General features: G+C 39.1%; 2 protein-coding genes across 4 annotated transcripts in view; one reads left to right on the forward strand and one right to left on the reverse strand.

The window, feature by feature from the left end:
• The window catches only part of LOC142349986 (uncharacterized), a 69120-nt gene extending 57690 nt beyond the window's left edge, over window positions 1-11430 (reverse strand). The window contains exon 1 of one of the 3 annotated variants that reach the window (XM_075401863.1): window positions 11080-11427. In XM_075401863.1, the coding sequence (XP_075257978.1) occupies window positions 11080-11105 (26 nt within the window). In that variant the 5' untranslated portion in view covers window positions 11106-11427. Of the gene's footprint in view, window positions 1-11069 lie in introns of all 3 variants that reach the window. The other 2 variants (XM_075401861.1, XM_075401862.1) reach the window with 2 other exon arrangements.
• LOC142350017 (protein O-mannosyl-transferase TMTC3-like) overlaps window positions 1-22475 on the forward strand; it is a 197285-nt gene that overhangs the window by 86791 nt on the left and 88019 nt on the right. The window lies entirely within an intron of this gene.

The raw sequence follows: 22475 nt of genomic DNA on the forward strand, positions 1-22475 counted from the left end.
ATCGTCTGGGCTCTGCTCTGTCCGCGTGTTCCAGTGCATCTTCATTGAATCCAACTGTCTCTAACTGTGAGAAGTCTTCTGTGTCACTGTCTTCCAGTGACTCTGAGTCTCTGTGACTCCCTCTTGTTGCGGTAGATCCTTGATCTAGTGCTGTTTCTCCAACATCCGAGGCCTCTTGTCTCAGTGTTGTTTCTTGAGTATTCACGCTCCCTGCGTCATGCCACTCCTCCTTTATTGCAGTAGATGTGTCTTGTCGTTCTCTGTTGTCATCGTCTTGATGACCATCATCTGGGTGCCAGATTCCCAGTTCCGACGCATCATCTAGTAGGTCAGCTGTTTCTTTGTTGTCAGGGATTGAGCCCACTTCAGACTCCTTGATGATCACATCTCGAACTGGCATCACCTTGCGTGTGTTGGGTATGTACACCAGGCATCCGTTTTCTTCTTCAGTGTAACCCACAAACTTTCCTTCCAGTGCCTGGGGTTCAAGTTTGCGGACTTCTCTGTCCCTCTTCCTCATGAAGACTGTGTAACCAAAAATAGATAATTTACTAATTGGAAGCTTAGAATTTATACCTCTCATCAGCTCTGCTGGGAATTTTTCTTCTCCTCGTCTCACAACCAAGTTTCTGATCCTTGCTGCGTGAAGATTTGCTGCTCCCCACAGCATCTTGGGAAGTCCTGAGTCAATGAGCAAACATCTTGCCATCTCCAGCAGTGTCCTGTTGCACCTCTCAGCTAACTCATTCTGTTGTGGCGTCTCTGGTATGGTCTTCTCCTGTAGAATGCCTGCATCTAAGCAGTACGTCTTGAACTGCTCTTAGAGAAACTCCTTCGCATTGTCTTGTCTCAGCTTCTTGGGCGTGCCCATACTGAGAACAAATTTCTTCAGTCTGGCCAAAGCTTCACTCTTTGCCTTAAGCAATTCCACCAACACAAACTTTGTGTACTGGTCTGCAAACACTATGCAGAACCGGAACCCTGACAGTGACACTGAAAGGTCCCATCACGTCTGTGAACACCCTCTCCGGCTTCTCTTCTGCTTGGGTCTCTGCCACTCTTGGTACTGGAGTCTTTGTGATCTTTGCCAATGCACACACATTGCATACATCATCGAGTTCCCCTACTGTCTCTGGTGCATTCTTGACCACATCCGCTTGATTTAAATGAATCAGTCGTCTGTGCCACTTCCTTGCACTGTCACGTTTCACGCTGTTGGAACTCATCTTGAATTCTAGATCGCTGCAGGGTAAGTAAAACAAATTATTTTCTTGTGTTAGTTTTACCCGAGTTCCCTTCTGGAGTTTCATGCAGCTCTTTCCTCTCTCAATAGTGAAGCCATGTCCCCACTCCGTGCATCTTGAGACTGATAGGAGGTTTGAAGAATAGTCCGGCACACACAGAAAATTTTTGAGTTCGCATTGGAATTCCCTTTTGTTTGAGGGTATGTTGATCCTCACACAGCCTCTGCCCACCACTCTGGAAGCCTCTCCGTTGGGATTTCTGACCACTGATTGAATGGGCACAAAGTCCAGGAAGGCATCGATGTTCGTCACTATGTGATCTGTACTACCACTTTCCACTAGCATGCCTGCTGTCTTCCACTGGGTAAGAGCTGCCCAGCATTCCTCGTCTGGTGTAGCCAATGTTGGACACTCTGAAATCTCTCTTGCAAAAGCTTCCAAGCCTTTGCTCCATCTCCAATGCCATCATCTCCCATACAGTCATGTCTCATCAGCATGAGGGTTGTTGCATCTAGAGTCAGTGCCAGATGGCACCACACATTGTTCCGTTTCTCCTTGATGTCTGCAACTTCCTTCTCATATGCATCCTTCAGCACCTTGTGGTTCTTCTTCTCATCATTGGTTGCCCCATTGGCCAGTGGCGCAGGCTCATTGGGTTGCTCCTTTGTCCCCAGTAGTGATTTGTAGAGTCCCTTCGTCTGCATCATCGCCACAAATCTTGTGCTCCAGATTGGAAAGTCCTGTGCCTTTCCTGTGTAGGTCAGCAGCTTCACTGTCTGTTGATCCCTTGGAATTTGAGCAGGCAAAACAGTTGTGAAGAAAAAGGTACTAAGCAGAAAAGGATTATGACTGTCGACAACAAGTTAGTTTTGTTTTGGAAATTAATTTTATGACTTAGAAAATTGCTGGGCCCATAACCTGTTGGGTTATGGACTTTCGCAAGCGGAATAAAAAGCGTTTTTAACTAAGTAAAAGAATTAATTTCTCAAAATTGAGAGAATAACAAAATGATATTTTACAGTAGAATTTAGAGATTTACAGGAGAGATCTGATTATTAGATCAACATGGTGATTTGAATTTGGGGATGAAAAAGGACTCAAAAATGAGCTGTATTTATACCCATTATCAGTGTGAAAAAGTCAAGATACAAAACTAATCTTAGCACCGTGATTTATAGTGGGGGTCGCAAAGGATACCCAATATGGTTTGCTTCTGCAAATCAGTCGCAAAGAGAACCATAAATGGAATGCATTTGCGCTTTTCTAAGAATTCATTCACACTTCCGGAGATATCATCATCATTTAATACATGCTGGGAAGATTTTACATCAATTAATCGAACTCTAATAATAGTTATCTGAATTCACCAATTTGAACCAAATATTGATTCTAAGCACCATTTCTTGACGATTCATTTATATAATTTCTTTGATCGAAGTCATATTGCTTGTCTTTCTAATCTGGTAAGTCAAACTTTCTTTCTAATTCTCACTAAATTTAAGACTATAGTTTGATCGATATTCTAACACAATCCGATGCCGAGAAAAATTTGCAATTCTTGTAAAGATGAACATTACAACTAAACACTTTTCTCTGGACAAATACAATTAATAAATTATGTGTCTCTATTGAAATTGTAATCTTAGAGATGAAACACTATGACACGCAATTGAAAACCCGATTGAAATGTGATCAATCTAAAGAAGGTCTCGGAGGTAATGAGAGCAGAAAACTGCTTTTGGTTAGAGAGCAATAGTTTACACCTCAACAATCAAAAACCAAGGCAACCAAAGCATAGTATCAATGAACTTCAAATAATAGACGTAGCGAGGAGCACAGATCTTTTGAAACATTATTTGTAAGTGAAGCGAATCACTGTGATAACTGACCACAGGGAGCTATGTCTTAGGATGTTAAGTTGCAACACAACTGGGGAACAATGTGGGACTAGTGAATTCACGAAATCAATATAAAGAAGTTCGAGGAATTTTCCCTAGCTCAATTTACAGCACGTAATAATACAATGCAATTACTAGAATCAAGACACACAAATCAACTTCAGAAGAACAGAGGGCGTTAGCAGGATTACGAACACTGTAGCGCAACAACCCCGAAGAGGCGGGACGAGTTTTGGCACGTTAGAGATTGAAGCTGTTAAAGCTCAAAAGATATTTGAGAGAATAAGAATTAATTTTAGGAGATTCAAAAGAGAAGAAAATTGTGAAGAATTTAGCAAAAATCAGTGGTATATATAGTCGGAAAAATAAATATAACATTTACAGTGTACATTTGTTAAAAAGGTTAAAGTATCAAAAATCAGGCGATTTTGGGGCGTATGAGTGGGCGTCATTTCATTATTACATGCAAAAATTTAGTTCACTTGAGATGGTTCGCAAAGTTGAATTTCCTATTCAATATTAGTAGATAAATATCAATATTTGACAAACATACAGATCTAAGCTGATTTACATTCATTTTCTAAATTGTGAGCTGCAGTTGTCGTTATAAATCTGGTAAGTTTGTTTTCTTTCTGAGTTTATCAACATAAGTTAAGTTTCTAAGCTCTAAGATATTTTCAAAGTTCTTTTCTGTGCTCCAATACCCCCACTCAGATTGTTGCCGCTAGGTAAGAATCTGGATTCGCCCAATAGTTGTTCTCGATGTTGTTCTACTTTCTGTTGTGGCAAAGCTTTTGTCAGAAGATCTGCTGCCATTTCATCTGTTGGCGTGTAGATCAATTTGATTGAGTTGTCATCAACTCGTTCTCGGATAAAATGATACTTCGTGTCGATGTGCTTGGATCGTTTGTGAAGCACCGGGTTAGTTGCAAGCTTTATGCAACTCTGGTTGTCCTCTCCAATGGTTGTGGGCTCAAACTGTTCGTACCCCAGTTCTCTAAGAAGACCACGCAAGAAAATGGCTTCTTGCACCGCGGCAGCTAAACCCTGGTATTCTGCCTCACAAGATGAGAGTGACACTGTCGGTTGCTTCTTGACTTGCCAACTGACAGATCCCCCACTGTCTCCCAGCTTGAAAAAGTATCCTGTGGTCGATCGTCTATCATTCACGTCTCCACTCCAGTCTGCATCTGTTTCACCAACTAGAGTGCTGTTGCTGGTTGATGGGGAAAAGAGTCTAAGAGATTTAGTATGTTGTAGGTATCTCAACACGCGCTTGCCAGCATTGAAATGCTCAACAGTTGGGTCATTCATGAAGCGTGATAAGACATTTGTGATCCACATGATAATTGGTCTAGTTTGCTTAGCTAGGTAAAGTAATGAACCTACTAGACTTCTAAACTCATGAGAATCTACTCTTGCTGAATCTTCCTGAGCTACTTCAAGTTTTATGTTATTTTCTGCTGGCGTTTTGCTTGGTTTGCAGTCTTGCAAATTGAACTGTTCTAAAATGTTTTGAGTGTACTTTTCTTGATCTAAAGTTATTCCTTTTTCTGTTTTCAGAATTCGCTTTGCAAGAAACCATTCAAGATCTCCTCTGTCGTCCATTTTAAACTTTGATTCTAGTGAACTTTTCAATTTGTCGATCTCGGTTTGACTGTTTCCTGCTATGACTAAGTCATCAACCCAGGTTAGAACACAAAGTTTTTCATCTTCTTTGTTTTCTAGAAAAAGACAGTAATCGTGTTTACTTCTCTCAAAACCCTGCCAAATTAGAAAATTTGAAAGCTCCTGATACCAATTTTTGGCTGCTTGCTTCAGTACATATATTGATTTTTTAAGCTAACAAACTAACTTGTTGCCATTGCTGTCTAATTTTTCAAAACCTTTTGGTTGCTCTAGATAGACTTCTTCGTCTATTTTAGGATGCAAATAAGCTGCCTTTACATCCATTTGTTTTAAAAAGAAATTTTCGATAGCTGAAAAAGCTAGTAGAATTTTAAAGGTTTCAGGTTTGATTGTGGGAGCAAAGGTATCCGAATATTCAATTCCCTCAATTTGTTTAAAACCTTTTGCTATGTAACGAGCTTTAAACTTATCGATTTTTCCGTTTGAATCATGTTTAATTTTGTACACCCATCGGCCAGGAATAATATTTTGTCCTTTTTCTTTTGGAACTAAGTCCCAAGTTTGTGTTTCATTTAAACTTTCTATCTCTGTTTTTATTGCTTCAAGCCATTTGTCTTTTTGTTCAGAATTAATAGCGTTTTCAAAGTTTTCAGGCTCGATGAAATTTTTTGTTATTGTGCTTTGAACAGCATGAGAATAGCTTTTACCAAAACGTTCCGGAGGCGCTCTAGTCCTATCACTTCGCTTAAGTTCTCTATCTTGAGCAGCTTCCTTTCTCAATCTTTTCATTTCATCGTACTCTGACCAAAGTTGGAAGGTCTTTTGGTCTCCTGAGGGAATTGCTATTTGACCTAGCTTACCTATCATTTGCAGTCTTGAGGGTGGTTTTACTTTTTTCTGTTGCGAATTTTTGACAGGTACTGGAATTTTTGAAGGCTTTCTTTCTATGTTTTTCACTGCAACATTTGGATTAAACTGTACATTAATTTTGGATTTTGGTTTGACGCTAGGACTTGGTTTTTCTTCTTTAATTTCTTGATCAACTTCAGTTTCTGTATTGTTTTCACTTTCTTGAACGCTCTCTGTTTCAGTTAACTCAACCTCTGAACTTAACTCATTTGAGTTGCTTGTATCCTGAAGTTCTTCTCTTACTTCGTCTAAGTCTAGATATAGAAAGCTGTCTTCTATATCTTCGGTTTCTTTATGAAAACCTGGTATATTGTTTTCATTGAACCCAGCGTTTCTAGAAGTGAAAATTTGCCTAGTTTTTATGTTTTGCAACAAATAAGCTGTTGTGTTATCAGAGTAACCAATGAACAGGCACTTTGTTGCTTTTGGATCAAACTTTGATTTCTTACTGGCATCACGATTTTTTGAATAGGCTACACAACCAAATACTTTTAGATGGTCGCTTCTTGGTTTTCTACCGAAAAATTTGTCGAATGCTGATTTTTGTATTTTTGTTTTTGACAACTAAATTTCTAGCATAATATGCTGTATCTACTTCTCGAACCCAATAGTTTTTTGGCAATTTTGAATCTATTAGAAGGCATCTTGCAGCCTCTACTACTGTTCTATTAAAACGTTCTGCAACACCATTTTGCTCAGGTGTTTCAGGAACTGTGAACTCACGAGCTATTTCTTTGCTTATGCAAAATTTTTTAAAGGCTCTGTTTTTGTATTCTGTTCCATTATCAGTTCTCAAAACTTTCGGTCGGCCATATTGTGCAACATACTCTTTGAAAGTTTGCAATGTCTGCGTTTTGTATTTCATAATTTTTACTACTGCGTAGCCACTGAATTCATCTATGAAACTAATTGCATATCTGTTGCCACCTATACTTGATGGACTCACTGGTCCAAAAACGTCTGAGTAAACTCTTTCTAGTTTTTGAGTTGCTTTGTTATTGCTCAATTTTGGAACAGGTTTTTTTGAAATTTTTCCCAAAGCACAAGTTTCACAAAAATCTGAAGCTTGGGAAGCTTCGTCTGTTGTATTTGCTACATCTCTAAAGTTCAAAGGTCCAAGTCTTTTGTGCCAAAGTTTTGCTTGACACGTGCCCCCACTTAAGTTTGAAAAGTGGTGCTTTTTTTCTTTTCTGTATGGTAAGAAGAACAATTTGCCTCTTCTTATCAGTCTGAAGCTTTCTTTGCTTCTGAGTTTTAGAACTGACTTAGCTTTTGTGTGAAATAATTCGTGTTCTTTTTGAACTAAACTTGAAACCGAAATTAAGTTTGTTTTGTACTCTGGTACATGCAGAACTTTTTCAAAAGTCAACTTATGTAGCACACCTTTAGTGTCTCGTGCTTCCACATCTACATCTCCTATTCCTTCAACTTTTGTTTTCCCTCCATCTGGATTTTTAACTGTGGTTTCTAGTTTTTGGTAATTTTTAAACCAAGTTTTATCTATCATCATGTGATCAGTACCGCCTGAATCTACTACTAAATCAGTTTTTGAAACTTCAAATGAGCTTTCAGCGCTTAAACTAGATGCTAAGCCTTTATGAGGACTTTTTTGTTGTTGTTTACATGCACTTGCTAGGTGGCCTTTAGCCTTGCATATACTACATACAGCGTTGTCTTTTTTGTAACAACTAGCTGCTAAATGTCCGGGTTTGTTACATACAAAACACAATCTAGGGCCTTTGGAATTACTAGGCTTAGAAAAAGTCTTCCTAGGATGTGATTTGAATGAAGAGTGTATACCAATTTGATGAGAAGCATTCTTTGCTGACATGGCAACGTGCTGATCCTCCTCCACATCATCTCTCTGTCTGCGGCTCTCCTCAAAGTTGGTGAGACGCTTCCTCAGTTCCACAAAGTTCTCTGCAGGATTGAAGCTCTCCTGCACCACAAAATGCTCGTATCGTTGTGGAAGTCCGTTCAATACCATTGCATTAAACAGCGTCTCAAAAAGCTCCTCACCAGCATGATGCAATCGGGTGACCAGTTCTTGCGCTCTGATGAAGTGCTGGTGGATGGCTTCGTCCTCTCGAAGTTGTAGTCTGGCCAACTGCCTCATCAGACTTATCACTGTGGTAGTCTCGTCACTTCTGAAGCGTTGCTGGAGAAGTTGCCACGCTTTCTGGACATCTCCAACACCCTTGCTGTTCACACAGTCATGGCGGATGAGCATGAGGCTGCTGGCGTCTAGAGTCATCGCCAGGTAGCACCAGATCTGATTTTTGCGGCTCTCATCTTCCTGTACAGCTGTAGCTCTAGCTTGAGTCTGTGCCTCGTGTTCTCGCGTTTGCGCATCATTGGCATCTTCCCTCAGTGGTGCTGGCCTGTCAGGTAGCTCAACTGTGTCTGTGAGCGTTTCGAAGATGCCCTTGGTTTGTGCAAAGGCAGAGAAACGAGTGCTTCATGTTGGGTAGTCCTCAGCCAACCCGCTAAACGTCATCCACTTCAAACTATTGTTTGATGGTTCCATAATGAAGTTTAAACTTCAAGTTTTCTTTCACAATTTCTGATTTAGTTTTTCTTTACGAGGGAAATCTCAAAATTGTTTTATCTTAAAACTCTCGTCAATCTAGAAGAGCTAAAACTGCCAACACTGACACTTCAATCTCAACCAAAACTCTATTAGCGTATCAACGGTCTGATGGCTGGGCCCATAACCTGTTAGCAGGATTACGAACACTGTAGCGCAACAACCCCGATGAGGCGGGACGAGTTTTGGCACGTTAGAGATTGAAGCTGTTAAAGCTCAAAAGATATTTGAGAGAATAAGAATTAACTTTAGGAGATTCAAAAGAGAAGAAAGTTGTGAAGAATTTAGCAAAAATCAGTGGTATATATAGTCGGAAAAAAAAATATAACATTTAAAGTGTACATTTGTTAAAAGGTTAAAGTATCAAAAATCAGGCGATTTTGGGGCGTATGAGTGGGCGTCATTTCATTATTACATGCAAAAATTTAGTTCACTTGAGATGGTTCGCAAAGTTGAATTTCCTATTCAATATTAGTAGATAAATATCAATATTTGACAAACATACAGATCTAAGCTGATTTACATTCATTTTCTAAATTGTGAGCTGCAGTTGTCGTTATAAATCTGGTAAGTTTGTTTTCTGTCTGAGTTTGTCAACATAAGTTAAGTTTCTAAGCTCTAAGATATTTTCTAAGTTCTTTTCTGTGCTCCAATAGAGTGAGACCGAGAAAAAAATTTTGTGATGAAAACACGACAGAAACAATTCCAAGTGGTCCAAAAAGTACCTAGAGAGATGCGAAAATGTTTGTACTCAATTGCCTATTTTCAAACATTTTGATTATGAAATTTCTAGTCATTTAATAGATAAAAAGTCAATCAAATAAAGCTCAGCAACACTTATCATGTAACTTTATTTTCAAAACAAAACCAACACCTAATTAACAAATCATAAATAGTATATCTCTGACGTTACCCAAATGCTTTTTTGACGTAATACGGATACTTTCTTCGAATAAATGCAAATTAAAACAAAGCGCGATTACTTCACAATTTTCAATCAAATGTACCCAGCTTACAAACAAAAATCGCAGAGCAAAATCTGTACAAAGCTGTTTGGGATCTATTCTGTTTTGCCCCCCCCCCAGCTTAGTGGTATTATATCTCCCCCCCCTTAAACGCACGTGCTGTTTTTTTACATAGTAACGTGCTATAAAACAACAATTAATTTGCAACGGGGAGGGGGGGGGTTGGCGTAAAAAACACTGGGGAGCCGAAACAGAATAGATCTTCTGTTTTAATTGAAAGATTCAATAGATTTCTGTTTCCTTATTAACATAGTCGTAACGTATTATTTTATCAACGCGAATCTTAAGCCTTTTTAGAAGCAAAAATTGTTGATGTAGGGAAAACTCCCCAGGTCGAGGTGGCCAGACCGAAGTGACCCCTGATCAGACGAATTGCGCGCGCACACATGTTCCCGGTGCGCTCGAATTACATGGTCTGGAAAAGCCTTCGAGCGCACTTTTGCCTGGACAATGGTCTGGAACTTGCCTGATCAGAGGTCAGTATAGTCTGGGACGGTCTGATCAGAGGCAGTTTCAAGCACACACTAGCCTGATCAGAGGCCGATTCGAGCGCACACTACTCTGACCAGAGACCAATTCGAGCGAATTTTTTTTTCAAGTTTTTTTGTTTTCTTACTGACTTTTGTTGCCTCTGGTAAGAGTCAACAATAAAACAGCAATCTGATCAGAACTTCATCTGAAAATCTGATGGGTTTGATCAGAACCGATTCTCTGATCAAACTATTTCGAACGCACTTTAGTCTAAACAGAGGCAACTTCGAGCGCACCTTTGTCTGATCAGAGGTGATTTCGACCGCAGTTTAGTCTGGGACAATATTTCGAGCGCACTTTATTCTGGACAATGGTCTGGAACTCGTCCGGACAATGGTCTGGAACTTGTCTGGTCAGGGGTCACTTCGGTCTGGAACTCATCTGATCAGAGGGGGCTTCAAGTGCACTTCGAGCGCACAACGATCTTCGAGCGCATACTCGTCTGATCAGAGGTCACTTCGGTCTGGGACGGTCTGATCAGAGGCGATTTCGAGCGCGACCTCAACCTGGGTCCCACTAATTTTAAGAATTCAATTAATTTTTGATTGACGAGCTACGATTATGCACGCTCGTTTAGTCTCGTAATTTTTTGGTTATTTTGGGCTAGGATATAAGTTATCTGACCACTAAGCGGGGGGGGGGGGGTTTAATAATTGGAGAAACCCAAATTTTTGATAATTGTTTGACCCCCTTGTCTGTTTATTTTTAGCCGTTATCATATAATTCCGATGGGCCCGAGTTTTTGGCAGCCCCGCTTGTTACTTCTGAATTAAAAAATGCATATAAGTTAAACTTTTATGGTTATTGTACAATCAATTATAAACAATTTCCGTAAATTTAGGAGCTTTTGACGTCATAGTCCTCAGGAAATTATAACCCCATTAAGGAATATTTAAAGTAATTGAGCGGGAGAATAGGTTGAAGGATCACTAAGCGGGGGTGCTTGAGGTGAATGGTTAAGACCCAATTAATTGATATAATGTCGTTAGTCGACATGATCAGTATGAGTTATTCCCCCACTCAGATGGGGGGAGGCGGGGGGAGGTACAAGTGATCATTTACCTCGATAAATTTCGCATATTCTGCTCCCTACCCCCCAGCTTGATAAAGGGATATATCCCCCTATAACTTTTCCGTCCCCCACGACGTGCTAATTTTTACAAAGTAATATGCTATATAAAACAATTTGTAAGTGAGGTTCATAAAAACACTGGGTCGAGGGGGGGGGGGCACAAAATAGACCTACCTCATCTTACCTCAATACTTCCCCTCCTCCTGCCATTGGGAATGCAAGGCTGGATAAATTAGTGACAGGCTGGCTTTCCCCGTCTTCTCTCGTCTCTTCTCTCTATAATCACTGCGCAAATTATTGTTTAACTCTCCGACACTTTAACTTGCAATAACGCTCAAAATATCTCCTTATCTCTACATCATTATACTGTCTTTCACTTTTTATTTATTTAGTTCTACAGATTAGTAAATAATACCAAATGTTTAACCAAATTTTCTTCTAATTCAAATCCTTTTCCAATGATATGTGTATCGATGGACGGAATTCAAGTGAGTCATAGCATGTGGAAATAAAACCACGTGCGAAAATGCAACAATAGTGATTGACATCAATGGAATTTGGCCCTTACCGCACTATTATCCTGCTGGAAATTACAGCCCAAGTTGAGGTGCCAAACTGAAATGATCTCCGATCAGACCATCCCAGACCAACGTGACCTCTGATCGGACTTCTATGCGGTCGAAAACTTGTGTGCTCTTGAGTTGGGCTCTGATCAGGTGAATCCAGACCAAATTAACCGGATCTTTTCCGTTTATGCCCCCCAGTACGTTTGCTCCCCCCCCCCCCAATTACAGAGCACGTGTCATTACATGGTAAATCATTATGTAATAATATGGTACGTGCGTCTGGGGGTTGCAAATAATATGCACCCACTAAGCTGGGGGGAGGGGGGCACAAACGGAAAAAATGCAGACTATTGTCTACAATTTGATGAAGGAGGGAATTAAGAGGCTACCATGAAGGCGCACAATTTATCCCCCGAATATATTCTGTTTCACTCCCCCTTCAGCTTAGTAGACATATAACTTTCATGCCCCCTGGTGCCCCCCAGCTTAGTGAGCATAAATTTTTTATGACCCCCAGACGCACGTGCTATATATATAAATCCATATAATTGGTAACTGGGGGGTCAAAAAAACACTGGGGGCCGATACAGAATAGATCCATTTTTACATAGTAATTTTCTATATAACAATACATTATCTTTAAGTGAGAGGTATAACAATAAGGGGGGAGGCGAAATAGTACTGTACGCCTTCTAGCAAAACTGGTAAAAAATATTTGGGTCTAAAGCTTTATAGCACTCCACGATATTGTTTGTTTATATACCCCTCACATTCATGTCAAGCAACTGCACCATTCACATGAAACTGAGGTACGTAGGTTTGACCAAGAAAGTACTGTTCGGCATCCAAAAATTAAGTCAAAATATCTTTATTGAAATGGGTTTGTAAAAGAAATCAACAACACTTTGCAATCAGTAAGCTGTCACTCTCAACGACCAGCGCTGATGCGCTAGAAAGGTTGAAAGTTTATCAAAAAAGTCATAAAAGAACTGGAAAAGAGTTAAGATGGAAACAATTCGTCTTTTGAAGATCGCGTTGAAGAATAAAGCAAAAAGTTCAGTATCAATAATTTTATGTAAGGCAAAAGCAAAACCCATTTAGTGAGGCGAAAAAATTGGATCGTTTCCGTTTGTGCCCCCCCCCCAGCTTAGTGGGCGCATGTTATTTGCACCCACCAGACGCACGTGCGATATTTTTACATAATGATTTACTTTGTAATGGCAAGTGCTCTGTAACTGGGGGAGCATAACGTATTGGGGGGCACAAACGGAAAAGATCCGAAAAATTCAAAAATCAAAACCAAGATTTAAACTTGCAAGAAAAAACTTCGATGGCTTATCTCACTTCGAAGCAAATTGTTAAGCAAGATCATGTTTCTACTCTGCTTGGTATTTTTTTCCAACTCAGATAGCAAAATTCTGATCAAAATTTATGCCAACTTAGCTCCTACAAAGCTCAGATTTTTTTAAATTTGTTTTCTGTCTCAGCAGATACAGTTGAAGTCCCTTTATCCATGGCTACAGACGTCACAAAATAGTTGAAGGAAATTTTTTTCCAATGGTCACAGTAGTCAGCAACCGTCAAATTGGAGAGCAAATTTTCTCGGATTATCTGGTATCAAGCGTCACCTTGAAAGACGATGAAGATTGTTAATTAAAGATTTCACACGTTACTTTCACATAAAAGACTTTTAATTTTGGTTTTCAAAAGACTGTTCAACAGAAATGATCATCCTGGAAAACTGTTTTGCAAGCTACCTAACTTTCTGTTTAGTAGCTTGTAATGCCTGAACGCATCGCCTTTTCCCTAATTACAAAATAGGTAAAGACTTTTCTCTTTTCCTTGCCTCAGAAACATACTGTTTTGATTATCTTTCAGTTGAAGTAACATAAAACATGTGGAGTTTAATTAAGGGTAATAACGAAAGCAAAGTCCTTGATCTAATGTGACCGTTATTGAGTCATCCTAAATTTAATGGTCAAAAATTCATTAACAAAAATAGCCATTATTTGAGTGTATTGACAACAAAATTTGTTTAGGTTCGTACGTTTGACAGTTTCCTTTTTTCCTAAACAAAAAAAATCATAAAGCTAGATTAGGTATCTATAAAATAGTATGACTGTTTTGTAGAAGTTTGCAACGGGTAAAAAATATCAAACCAAAAAACCTTTATTTGGTCTGATTGTTGAACTGGTGTTAGGCCCCTCAACCCCGTACACCTATAATATTTGAGCCGCCAAAAATTTTTAAGCCGTTTTTATCTATCGCTGATTTAGAAAGAACTCCAAAAAGACAATGAGATCAAAACAACAAGATGGCAAAGAAAAATACTCAGAGCTGCCAAAAAAAATTTTTTCAAGATGTCAGAATTTAATTTCAAGTATCAACACGATCTTATTCAAACTGCAATTTCACAGAGGAAAAGTTTTAGAACGCTGAATTGTCTAATCAACAACACCAAAAACACAAAGGAAGAAGTGAGAAAAGCCGCCGAACAAGTTTTCCTCGAAAATCCTCATCCAGGCACAATTTCATCAATAACAGACAGACAGTCCAATCTACTCTCGAAGTTGCAGATCTAATAACATAAAGTCAATAGCTTGCATGAAGACGGACAAATCACCCAGTCGTCCACACGCTTACGAGAAGATGTTAGCCTCAGTTCGAAGTGCAGCTCACGCTTTCTTGGGTCTAACAGATCATCGCCAACACAAACCCAGAAGTCAGCACAGGCAGTTAAGGATAACAACATTGAAGTTGATGCTTTTCTTCAACCACCGCCAATACCTCTCAGGATCAAACCTTCCCCCCTTCTTGCCAACAAACAGCAATACACAATCACTGTTAGCAAAATTTCTAAAAACTAGTCAAACCTTCTCAGCAAAAAAGTCAAATCGAACCAAAAACTGTTTTTATCCACAAATCCAGTTGTCTTTGGCACCATTCAAACTGATGTAGTGAATCCCAACGCAGCAGGAGACTTCACGTTACTTCCAACAAAACAAGCAAAAGAGATTACGTTGGAGGTTGGTGTAAACTCCAACAAAAATTGAACAATTTGCGAGAAATATAACTGTCAACAGCCATAAGCACAATTGTTGACACCAAACAACATAACAAAAACAACCAAAACACTAAACGAAAATTTGAAAATACGTCAGGATAAAGTAAACACAACGTTGTGCCTAAAATAACTCAACGACAAAAAACACCCGACGAGGATACGTGCCCACAGACGAATCAATTTGCTAATGAAATTATTACTTAGAACAAAACTTACAGTCAATTTCCTTTACCTAACAATTTTGATAATGTGCCAAATTTTACAACTATCTTCTCTAGTACTATTCAACAGATAACACGGTCATATGAACAAACCCAAGAGCCATTTTTAGTAACTATTTTTCCAGAAACACATCACAAGAGTTTTCAAAATCTGTGAAACACAGATCGGATTTGAAAGTTCGACTGCACAGAGCCAATAGGAAGTGCAATTTTTTTCCATTACAAGAGATAACATAAGTAGTAAAAAAACGGCACCAGCAATTTTCAGACCAAAAACAAACTTTCACGAACCACAAGGTGACTCTGGAGAACTTGACATCAATGTAAAAAAACTCAAGGAGCAAGTGTGTCAAATTCGAAAACAAATTCTACTGCAAACCTCACTGATTACAGAAAGAAAACAATTATCCGTTTCCTCCTGGCACGATGGCAGAAACTACTATTGCTTCAAAAGTAAGGAACAGTTGCCTGACAGTACCGGTAGCCGATTCTCCAATGAATACTCAAATAAACCCTTGTGGTTTGCAACACACAGTGACGTCAAACGAAAAGGGGAATAACATACATGCTGCAATTGGACAGCAGATAAACAACCCTTTTAACATCGTCAACTCGGTCGCAACGAACAATTTTGCGCACAAAACAGAAGATCAGATAGCTGGTAGAACTGGCCAGAATGGCAGAACTTACACCAACAACAGCTCCTTGGCAACCACTACGTTCAAATTGAGATTGAGAGTAATATCGAACCGACTCATTCTGTACAACCTTACGGGACAAAAACAATTAATAACCGTAATTCTGCATCGATGAACACGTTGCTACGACTATCAAACACAGACAAAAAAGTACACAGATGATCATTTACAATTGAATCACAGAAAATGAACCCCCACGAAAACATTTTTATTTCAGCAAAAATAACTACCAAAATGAAATCTTTAATTTGCCTGGTCCAACAGTTGCCTTGTTAACAATAACAGCAAGGCAAATCCTTCCGGTTTTGCTCCATTAACGCAATGTTTGCCAACATCAATTCCAGAAAACCAATGCAAAAACTATATTGCCAAAAACGTTTTAAATAACAAGCAGGCCATCAAACTACCACCACTGTCACTACCGCACTTCAATGGCAACCCACTGCGATACCATGAATAAATTAACATTTTTTTCTATTGTTCTTAAAAAAATTGGTATAACAGACACACACCGGATCAGGCATCTCCAAAACTCAGTCTCTAGAAAAGCAAACCAAATCTTTGAGTAGTACTCTTGTAACACCGAGTATTATGAAACGACTCTAAATGAAATATTGAACCGTTTTGGAGACCCAAGGGTTGTAGTCGTCGCTTTTATAAATTAGCTCGAATTATAACATGCCACCGATTCATATAAATTAAAAAGTCATTTGACGCATTCCCAAACATTCTAAAGCGCTGAGTTAAAACAATTGAATACCTTGGTTTTCAGGAAGACTTTCAGAGCTTCTAACTGCACAGAAAGCGAAAGAGAAAATGCCTTACCATATTTTGTTGAAAAGAACTGAACATAGGCTCACAACAACAACTGAACCAGCGTCACTTTGTTCCTTTTACCAAATTTTAGAATATCGTGCTTAAATTTACAATACCTTAAATTGCGAGCAAACCTTTATTTCATTTAGACAACAACAAAACCAGATAAACAACTTCAAAGACTTTAATGTTCCGATGTCTCACTATAAACCGGCATCAAAAGTATAAAACCAAAACCTATCTGGCAGTGACCAACCTAACGCTGTTTTGCAGCCTAAAATTAAACCACAAATAGTCACTGATAATAGCGACTGGTCATCCTCAGTAACAATCTCAAAACACGCGAAATCTAAAGGAAAGCAGCAAAACAACCGACATTCCACCAATTGCAAAAAAAAAACATTTTTTGGCAAATTGTCCCAACTACCAAAAGCAATCACCACAAGATGAATGGTTTGGGCAGTAATCACCTCAGACAAAATTGTTCTTCACAAAAGAACAGTCAAGATTGCAACGGCCGACATCACTTTACCCTACAGGTTCCATCAAAACAAGTTAAGTGACCTCGAGCAGCGTTTTGAACAGCATCTGCTCCATGCAGTTGTACACAGCATTCATAAAATGAAGTATTACAAAACCAAAACAAACAACAACACTGCCGCTATGGCCAATACTTTGGTAAAACGAAAGAGCCAAAAACTGAAATGAGTAACCCCGATTCTTCTTCAAACAACCAAAGTTTCTGCGTAAACATAAAGCCGATACCTCCGAGAGATTGGTTTGAACATCTACTGCTCATGCTGGTGTCTTTTGTCAATAGCAACAAAGTTTGTCAATGGCCTTCGTCAAGGGCCTGACACCAAAACAAACTTTATAGCGCTTCATTGCAAAGCGCAAACATCAACCACTCTTCAATACGTGAATACCCAGAACGAAATGCCAATCTCAAAAACAACAGCGTCAGACATTATCACTCATTATAAGTCATTGAGACAAAGCTTTGAGATATCTCTTGCATACAGCACGCCAGCAATGAACGTCACACCAGCCATCAAATCTTTGACAAATTTAATAATCTCTGCCACATTCCCTCAGGTGGCAAAATTTGAGCCCTTCTAGGTGTAAATACCTTTGCTTACACTCAACCAATCGAAGTAATGCCCGGAACCATTAAGCAACCGTTTAATGTGCAAACCAAACTATGAAGGACAATACATGGGTCGAATGAAACTTCTCTCAATTCTTCAGGTTCTACATTTAACCATAATTCATCAAGAACGAAACCATTTATTTATGTTTCAAGACGGCAGACAAAAGAACCACATATAGGTGAACTAGTTGAAGAATTCTGGAGAATTGAAAGTTAAGGAACCCAAGCAGACGGATCTGTTCTATCAGATGAAGTCAATGATGCCTTAAAATTTTTAAGAAAACTATCCGACATAACTCTGAGAGAAATGAATTTGGTTTTCATGGGAAACGCCTTGCCTTCTGGAGAACAATTTTTACTGTGTTCATAACCAGCTTCAGTGCTTGGAGAAAAGACTAGGTAATGATCCCACGCTGAAAGAAAACTACGATCAAGCGCTTTCAACAGACTTAAGCAGAAAATACATAAATCCAGTGGAAATGACAGAAACTGAACCTGGAGAAGGCATGATGCCTGTCTCATCATCCGCTTCAATATCCAAACAATTTGGAAATCTTCGACGGGTGGCAAATGCTGCTTCAAAGTATGGGGGCCAGTCATTGAACAGCAACCTCTTAGGAGGACCAAATCTCTTGAACAGCTTACTTGGCATACTGTTACGTTTTTGTGAACATCTAAGTGCAATATTTGCAGATATTGAAAATATGTAAAGTAACGTTTCTGCAAATTGCTCTCAAGCACGAAGATCAATAAGCACTTCACTTTCTCTGGTCGAAAAACAACTTTTTAAGATAATAACGGTTCACTCGTTTAATTTTTGGGGCAATTTGAATGCCCTCAATGACCATCCATCTTTGTCCTAATTAATGTGCTAAAGACGATGCACATAGTTTTCCCAGCAGCAAAAATGAAACAGAAAGAAACATAAGCACAAAAATTTTTCCAGCAATACTGAAACAAACTTACATGGACGACTACGTTCATTCGCTGCCCACTATCACCGAAGCGGAAGACACTGTAATGTAAGTAAAAAAAAATATGCCTTCAACGATGTGGTCTCAAATTGACCAAATTCCTATCGATGAATTCCACGTGAAGACTCAGACGAGTCAAAAAATTTTACGCGCGTATTAGGACAGAAGAAACCGAATTTCGTTGATGATAAGTATTGCTGAAAGCTGTCAGAAATTTCCGAAAAATGTATAGCCCAAGAAAACTTTTCAGTTTTTTGCGTCAATTTTGAACTAATCGGCATTGCGTCACCAGTGACTATACGCTTCAAGGTTGTAATGCTACAAAATTGGGTGCTCGGTTTGAAATTGTACACACCGCTACCTGAGGAATTACATGAACCACTGCAAAAAATAAACAGCTATTTCAGATCACACCACATTGAACACTCGTGAGCACTCGATCTTCTTGGAAGTCCACCAGAAACTCAACATCATTTGCATGTCTTTGTTGATGCGTCTACAGATGCCATGGGAGCAATAATTTACCTTCGGAATTTTGACAATAAAACCAAAAAAAAAGAAACCAACTTCATAATCACATGAATACAAAGTAATTCCTTTAAAAACGTTGAGTGTTCCAAAACTTGAGCTTGAGGCCGCAATAACCTGGATACAATTACTACAAGGTTCAAAAAAAGGCAACGTTCAAGATACACGATACAAGATTTTGAACAGACAGTCGATTTTTTTCTTGATTGGATTGCTTCTAAGATGAAACAGAAATTTTTTGTCGCAAACCGGCTCCGAGAAATACCCAAATCTTCAAAATCTAGTAAAGAGCATTATATACCAACAAACCAAAATCTTGGAGATTATGGAACACGTGGCCTAGAACCAAATGAATTATGTTCCAAATGGCTACTGGCTCCTGATTTCCTAATAAAACGTTACTGCAAGTGGATTTCATTTTACTGCAAATTATTTTCAGTTCACACAACAACGTGTACATCAACACCAACTGAACCAGTCCTTTAACCAACACTTTTTCAATCTTGGACAAAACTGCTGTTAACACTCGCAACGGTTTACAACCTTCCTTTCCGAATTAAAAAGGAACGAAATAACAAAGAGCAGTACACTGCAGGCGATACCGTTCAAGCACAAAGCGGCTTATTCCGGGTTTCACAGGAAAACGTTTTCCATTCAGTTATTCATTCGCTAAGAAGAGGATTGTACACACCGCTACCTGAGGAATTACATGAACCACTGCAAAAAATAAACAGCTATTTCGGATCACACCACATTGAACACTCGTGAGCACTCAATCTTCTTGGAAGTCCACCAGAAACTGAACATCAATTGCATGTCTTTGTTGATGCGTCTACAGATGCCATGGGAGCAATAATTTACCTTCGGAATTTTGACAATAAAACCAAAAAAAAAGAAACCAACTTCATAATCACATGAATACAAAATAATTCCTTTAAAAACGTTGAGTGTTCCAAAACTTGAGCTTGAGGCCGCAATAACCTGGATACAACTACTACAAAATTCAAAAAAAGGCAACGCTCAAGATACACGACACACGATTTTCAACAGACAGTCAATTTTTTTCTTGATTGGATTGCTTCTAAGATGAAACAGAAGTTGTTTGTCGCAAACCGGCTCCGAGAAATACACAAATCTTCAAAATCTAGTCAAGAGCATTATATACCAACAAACCAAAATCTTGCAGACTATGGAACACGTGGCCTAGGACCAGATGAATTATGTTCCAAATGGCTACTGGCTCCTGATTTCCTAATAAAACGTTACTGCAATTGGATTTCATTTTACTGCAAATTACTTTCAGTTCACAAAACAACGTGTACATCAACACCAACTGAACCAGTCAATGACACCAACACTTTTTCAATCTTGGACAAAACTGCTGTTAACACTCTCAACGGTTTACAACCTTCCTTTCCGAATTAAAAAGGAACGAAATAACAAAGAGCAGTACACTGCAGGCGATACCGTTCAAGCACAAAGCGGCTTATTCCGAGTTTCACAGGAAAACGTTTTCCATTCAGTTGCTCATTTGCTAAGAAGAGGATGTAAACTAGACTCTAAATGCATGATTCGATCCTTATATCAATGTTTAGACAAAATTAAATAATTAGATTAAGAGCCCACTTAAAACAATTTGCTCCCGAAGATCTACAATTACGTAAACTACCAAAAATTCTTTATGCATGCGCATTTAATTTGTATACACCAAAATATCCAAGCCGTCAAAGCTTTCGTTCAACAGCGATACAATGTTATCGGTCTCATTCATTTTCGACGATTTCGTGCCTCTTTCTTGATGCTCAAAATATCCAGCCGTTTATGGCTCCACTGCCACTGTGCAGGCTTCCTGATACTCACTCATAATTTCCATTCGCTAAAACAGAAATTGATTTTGGAACTTTCTATATCAAAGACACCAAAGAAACCAACTACTACGGCCTCAATTTCACATGCATGGTCACACGTGCGATACATCTTGAGTATTGCCCTGATTTAAACACATTCACTTTTTTCAAGGCCCTCCGAAGTTTTGCATTACAAAGTTGTCTGCCAAAACTTATCATGAGTGACAACGGCAAAAGGTTTGTTGGAGCAAACGAAAAATTAAAGCGTTGTGTCCGTAGTCTTGTCAATCAACGCATGTCCTCTGAACTTTCTATAAAGAATGTAATTTGGATTTTTGACCGCATTTGGTGGTGCGTGGGAAGGATTGATCCAAAAGGCTAAATGAATCATTTTATTCATTCTAAGGAGCAAGAGGCTTACATCAGATGTCTTCCACACCATGATTGAGACCGAATGCAGATTGAAATCCCAACACCTCACACATCTGGCTGACGCACCAGACAATAAAAAAATCATCAACCTAAACCAATTTCTGGTGCCGAGACCTTACAATTCACTGCCATCAGGAGATTTTTCATCAACAAGGCCAGCATGCTTCAAGTCGTGGATAAAGGTACAGCAGCTTATGATGCACTTCTGGAGATACCTAGTTAAAGAGTACACTCCGTTTTTGACGAAGCAAAGCAAATGGTCCGAACCGAGTGATTCGTTAAAAGTCAATGACCTGGTGTGGAACCTCAAAGACCTCAATCCGTGTGGATATGGCCTCCTGAACAAATTGCGGAACCGTCGTCTGGAAAAAAATTGATCTGTACGCGTTGTCAAGGAAAAAACACCAAACGGTACGTACGTCTGCCCCTTTACCGGTCTCGCACGTGTTTTGGATAATTTGATTACTTTTTTTGAAAAAGAATTCTAGGCAACGCGAGCCACCCTCTGATCTATTGGTGAGATCGTTCGCCCCTTCTTTGGTTCAATTTAAGGAGTCCCTCTTCCCAGAGCTTGTTGATGATACATCAATCCAGGATGGCCGAGGCCAATTTTACTAAAGTTGAAACTCTTCCCGCCCAAAAAGTGGGAGCTTGACTTTGCCCGAATAAAAGGTGAAAAACAGTAATTCTCCGATAAACGAGACTGAACATAACTTATTATCACTGAATTTACGTTATTAGAAACCTGTTCTCTACACATAGAGTACAAATAGTTAGCTGCCATAATTCATTAAGCTCTGCAAAAAACTTTTTATTGGCCTCATAGAACGCAACCAGAGCGTCCAAACACGCTTGAATCACATAGTTTCACTGCATTTTACCGCAAAATTATTTACCAAAATTGCGGCGAAAAACAACTTTTCACTGCTTATCTTACATTTTTTTCTGATTTTTCTTCGACCCTAGCGTCAAGCGCATTGATGTGAGGAGCAAAAATAGTCAAAACTAGTCATATCTCTACGAGTGCATTGATCACAACAAACTGAATGACAACAAGTGTTATAATGTAGAAGCTATCTTGTCAGCCCCGAATATCTGGTACCATCTAGAACGAAAAAAAAAGATTGAGCAAAGTCAGAAAAGGCAACCAATGGACCTTAGGTGGAAATCAGAGCTACAAGCCTATACTTAGGGATCTGTGATCACCTTCAATGTGCATAAAACTACACGATGAGCAAATACACGTCAGCAAAGTACCTGAAAAAACTAATCAAAGGTAGATGA

This window comes from Convolutriloba macropyga, chromosome 11, assembly GCF_964194025.1.
Source record: "Convolutriloba macropyga chromosome 11, txConMacr16.3, whole genome shotgun sequence".
Lineage (NCBI taxonomy): Eukaryota > Metazoa > Xenacoelomorpha > Acoela > Convolutidae > Convolutriloba > Convolutriloba macropyga.